The following is a 5655-nucleotide window of genomic DNA, read 5'->3' as shown; positions in this document are numbered from 1 at the left end:
ACACGAAAGCAATAAAAAATTATTCATTGAATGGTGTTGTTTCTGGTAGATAGGGTGGTGGGCTGGTGGAAAGGAAGTAACAATTAAAGGCAAGAAACCGTGTATGAAAGTTAAAACTCGAAAACCTGACAGGGGCATATTGGTAAATTCATATTAAGTCGGTTTCTTGGACCTAGAGCTGCAAGTAGAATGACGGTGCAATACCTGGTATCCACTCATTTGTTGGCCCCTAGAAAGTTCCACATTGCGATCATCGAGGTTATATAATGCCGCCTCATGATCCATTTCATAAACACCAAACGCCGAACATCTTTCAAGTTCAGACGCCTCTTTCCGCCTTCGATTTATCACACAAACACCTTTCCGGCAGCTGAGCTCTGTGGAAGCTCAAAATTTGACATGTTAATGGCCAATATCATTCCAACATTTCTTTTACTCCTAACTTTATCAGGTACTTCATCTTCTACCATTTACTAGTTTTCAAGAAATCTTGATTCTGGGTTTTAAATAAAACGTGGGATTAATTTATTGATTCGTGTCTGGGTTTTTGATATATTTTGGGATTCATTGAGTTGTGCACTGTAATTATATCATATTAATTCGAAAAAGTTCTGAATTTGATGCATTCACAGGATTATTCGTTGGCACATATGCCCTTGGAGTTGGTATAAATTATGGACAAATAGCGAACAATCTCCCACCGGCATCACACGTCTCAGTCCTCCTAAAATCTTTAAACATCAGTCGAGTTAAACTCTACGATGCCGATCCTAAAGTGTTAAGTTCTTTCGCGAATTCCAACGTCGAATTCATCATAGGATTAGGAAACGAGTATCTTCAAAGAATGCAAGATCCTCAAGAAGCTCAAATGTGGATTCAGCAAAACGTACAACCTTATCTTTCCCAAACTAGGATCACTTGTATTACCGTAGGTAATGAGATCTTAGGAGGACAAGATATTCAATTAGCACCATATCTATATCCAGCCATGCAAAGCATGTACAATGCGTTGGTTAATCTTGGATTACACCAACAAGTTTACGTGACAACAGCTCATTCCCTTCAAATCCTAGCAACATCTTTCCCACCTTCCCAAGGGGCATTTCGGGAAGATTTGATCCAATATATACAACCGATTCTTACCTTCCATGCTCAAACCAATTCTCCTTTCTTGATCAATGTGTACCCTTACTTTGCATACAAGAATGACCCCAACAATGTACCTTTAGAATACGTTCTTTTTGAACCGAATCCCGGGGCAATTGATCCAAACACAAACTTGAAGTATGATAATATGTTGTATGCTCAAATTGATGCGGTTTATTCGGCTATAAAGGCATTGAATCATGTCAATATACAAGTCCAAATCTCTGAAACTGGGTGGCCTTCGAAGGGAGATGAGAACGAATTTGGAGCTACAGTTCAAAACGCGGGGATTTACCATAAAAACTTGATTCAAAGAATGCAACAACGACAAGGAACACCGGCGAACCCTACACAACCTATTGACATTTACGTTTTTGCCCTTTTTAATGAGAACATGAAGCCTGGCCCTACATCAGAGAGAAACTATGGATTGTATTATCCTAATGGCACTCCGGTATATAACCTTGGTGTACAAGGTTACCTTCCTCGTATGCATTTTTCGGCGTCTATGAAAAATGTAAGAAAAGACGCTCTTGTCCTTGTGTTACTGAAGTGGTTTAAGTATGAATTATTGAGTTTTGATTATGTTTTTTTAACTTGTGTTTTTGTAGGGATTGTCTATCTTCAACCTTCTCTTTTTGCTAATTGGATACTTAATCTTTGTCTAAAGATAGAGAACTTGACTAACATTTAGTTTAAAGAATGCATGGGGAGCGCGATATTAGAGGTAATGCATTTCTTGAATTCTACTCCTTTCAACTATCTATTTCAAGGGTATATCTGTCATTCTAGTGCTTTTCTTTTCAACTATCTATTTCAAGGGTATACATGTCATTCTAGTGCTTTTCCTTCACCATAATTGTCATATCATATCTTCAAGGATTTCTTATGATTGTAATGTGCCAAAGATAGCCACTATCTTATGTCCCCTCAGTAGAAACTGCATGAAAGATTCATATCATGTGCAAAACATGAAAGTTGTCACTTTCTCCTTTTCTTGTAAGGGTTATATATATATATATATATATATATATATATATATATATATATATATATATATATATATATATATATATATATATATATATATATATAGTGTGGGCTACTCAATGGTCAAGTTGGGCGTCTTTTAATTTAAAAATATAAAGTGTAACTTTATAAAAAAAAAAGCCTGACCTAACTTTAATTTATTGGATGGTTTGTAATTGGAACAAGTCAAAACGGCAGTCGTTTCGTTGGTCATCACCACATGTCATGTTATTATTAGATGCCTAATGCCAAATTGCACCATGTTATTGTTTAATATGGTGATATTGGGTCAACTTATCTTGTCTATTGCTACAAGTTAGTTTTTGAGTGATGAATTAGTGTTGTTTACATATAGACTTTTCAAATATGGTGGTTAAATCTACACTTTTACTTGTGTTATTCTATGAAACTAACGATCACGTCACATATGATTTTGCAGATAGAGTCGATAACTGGATAAGCCTTCACTTTAGTGACATCCGCCTTGTAAGACTACTTGACCCCTCATTGTAGGCTGTAGCCGTGGTGATAACTTATCAAGAAATTAAAGCCGCATTTCTTTGTTAATTTATATACATAGGAGATTCTTCAAAAGATAGTACTAGCTTAGAAAGTTATAATGATTTTGATCATAAGTTTGGTAGATTTTATTGTATATATTGATGAAGTTAATTGAGATCAGTAATATGTGATTCTTGTAGTTGTATGTAAGAATTTGTATTCCGAGACAAGAAAATAACATAAAGACTTGAGTGGTTTACTTTATAAATCCCATATTTATTTATATTACAGCTCTATAAATATCGCAGTAGTAAGATTAAAAAGAATCATATTGTGATAGTTTAAAATTTGCAACTACTGTTGACACTTGATTAATATAAGTATTCTGTATATTTTCTATAGTAAATTTGTGAACAAATTAATAATTATTATAGTTTTTATTTTTTATACTTATAGCGATTTATGTTTTGTTTAATATTTTACATTGATATCAAATATGTGTTAGACCATGTCACATGTAGTGTAGCCCACGTATTGTATTGTGATAGTCGGCCCAAGGCCTATGTATTTGTGTATGTGTATTTTAATCACTTCTGAATTAATGAGAAATATACATATATTAGCATGGTACCGTAAGAGCTTTCCTTAATCTTCTCTTAGAATTTTTTCCCTTCCTTCTTCCCTCCTCGGCCTTTCACCTGCCGCCTCTGCACCGTTGTGAAGCCGTTGTGAAGACTTCTTCCTCGTCTTCAATCAGCCGTCGTGACAATCTCCCATTCTTCCACTTGTGCATGTTTAACTGTGGAGTTCTTATAGAGTATTCTGTTCTCATAGCTTTAAAATGAGTTGTAACATGGAATGTATTATATCCTTTATAAGGAAATGATTATTTCTCCTTCCCAATCAATGTGGGAGTAGGGTCACTCCCTCATTAGAATGGGGGAGAGATGTATGGTCCCACATCGATTGGGAAGTAAAACGAAACATCTACTTATAAGGGTGTAGATACATTCTTCATCACAACATGTATTAAAGTAGTAAGTACAATAAATCACAAAAAACTATGTAGTTAAGTGTGTCCATGTTGGAGGATGGGTGACCTCACTGGTAAGTTTTCCTACAAGGTGGCCTAGAGTAGAAAATATTATGATACTTGGTATCAAATACTAGGAACGATGACGTCATTTCACAGTATCATAACAATTGAATATAAATGATTCAGAGCAACACAACATCATACATTGAGATTACAAGTTTACATTGTTTATTTTTACTCAAAAGTTAAATACAAATACTGAAAAGTAGAAAACATGATACAACGCCGCCTGCCCTCAAAATGCTTGATTACATGTTTACTGGTTTCCTGAGAATACAAGTGATTTTGAAAGTGTCAACAATTAAGTTGGTGAGTTCATAAGCATTTTGTATGAAAAAGATTTGTAACGGTTTCGTGTAAAATGGTTTTGTATACTTCTAGAAAATCTGATATTTTCTTTAAAAGCGAGTCGTAAGCCTTATACCCAAAACTAAAATGTATGTATTTCCTTTGTATATTTTCCTTGTAAAGCGATAATGTATGTTTCCAGAAAACTCAATATTTTCTTCAATATAAATTGTAGATGTATGTATTTCCTTTGTATCATTTCCTTGTACAAAGATAATGTATGTTTCCAGAAAATCCAATATTTTCTTAAATATGAACTGTAGTTTTAAACCCTAAGACTAAAATGTATGTAATATTATGCTGAAAAGTAGTATCCTTATCTGTAAATAAAACTACTTGTGTGTATGTTAACCTTGTTGTAAGTCTCAAACCCAAAGCTAAAATGTAACCGATGCGGTACTGAAAAATAGTTTTAGTAAGATTTATCTTTTTGTGAAACTATTTAAGTGTACTCTAGCCCATAAACCAATATGTTTTGTTAATACTGTAATGTGAATTATCATAACCATGCTAACGACTAGTAGGCCTGCTACAATGTTCTTCAGGCGCCGGAACTAGAAGACATTTGTCAGCCTAGACTGGCCGGTCTAACTATAGCGAACCGCTGAGGTGTGGGGTTGTCAATCCCATATAGATCTATACACAAGTGTTACGTTCTCCTTACATGAGACTCTGGTTATAATTCAGGACTTAGTTGTGTACTCTGATGGGTACGGTGAAGCTAAAGATCTCACAAGTCTTTATCAACTAGCTTACGTCTATTGCACTTGAAAAATCGTTTTCTTGTAAATGAAATAATTATATTATTAAATAATTATATGTTTCTTCTGAAATGAAAGTGTAGCTTTGTGACTCCCCAAACTATACCAATTATAGTTTATAACGTTTGTTTGTTAAGGACATTTAAATAACCATTTATATAAATATGTAGTAGTTATCTTGTCTAGTTTCAGAATGTAAGGTCAAAACATTATATTTTGGGTTGTAACCCACAAAGTAGTGAACTAACTAGAATGTACTCTCTTGGTTATAAAAGTTATATTTTAGTAAAAAGCTTCAAAAACCATGTAGTTTTACAAATCATAAATTTTCTTATGATTTTATAACATAGATTATGTTTGTTTTGTTAGTCTTGCATTTGAAACTATATATATATATATATATATATATATATATATATATATCACAAATAATTATACGAAACTAGTATTAACCATATATTATGCAAATAATATCTTATCTTGAATATAAAGATGAAAACACGTAAATATTTGTGTGATAAACAAAGTTTTACTTGTATCCCCTCCCCCACCCCCCCCCCCCACACACACACACACAAAAAAAAACAAGAAAACATGAAAAAGCTTGAAAATGTGGGGGTATGAACTCGCCGTGAGTGGTTTTGTGGGTTATTTGAGAAGATGGTGTGAAGATTTCCAAGCCTAACACTTGAATGGGGTGGTTGAACTTTCTTGGCAAGAATGTTATCCTAAGAGTTTAACACATAATAATGTGTGTAAAGTGGATGAAACCAA

At 33.8% G+C, this 5655-nt stretch overlaps 1 protein-coding gene across 1 annotated transcript; it reads left to right on the top strand.

Annotated features, from left to right (window-relative positions):
- Positions 1-279: 279 nt before the first annotated feature.
- On the top strand, positions 280-2944 carry LOC145086897 (glucan endo-1,3-beta-glucosidase 14-like). The gene is made up of 4 exons (XM_079024748.1): positions 280-451; positions 633-1663; positions 1758-1873; positions 2615-2944. The coding sequence occupies exons 1-3, from the start codon at positions 400-402 to the stop codon at positions 1812-1814; spliced, it is 1140 nt and encodes a 379-aa protein (XP_078880874.1). The 5' UTR covers positions 280-399; the 3' UTR covers positions 1815-1873; positions 2615-2944.
- The last annotated feature ends 2711 nt before the right edge of the window (positions 2945-5655 follow it).

The sequence above is a fragment of the Lactuca serriola genome, chromosome 2 (genome assembly GCF_051521515.1).
Source record: "Lactuca serriola cultivar US96UC23 chromosome 2, Lser_US96UC23_V15, whole genome shotgun sequence".
In the NCBI taxonomy this organism is placed as follows: domain Eukaryota; kingdom Viridiplantae; phylum Streptophyta; class Magnoliopsida; order Asterales; family Asteraceae; genus Lactuca; species Lactuca serriola.
The sequence above is the reverse complement of the archived record's forward strand: the minus strand, read 5'-3'. Positions and strand labels throughout refer to the sequence as shown.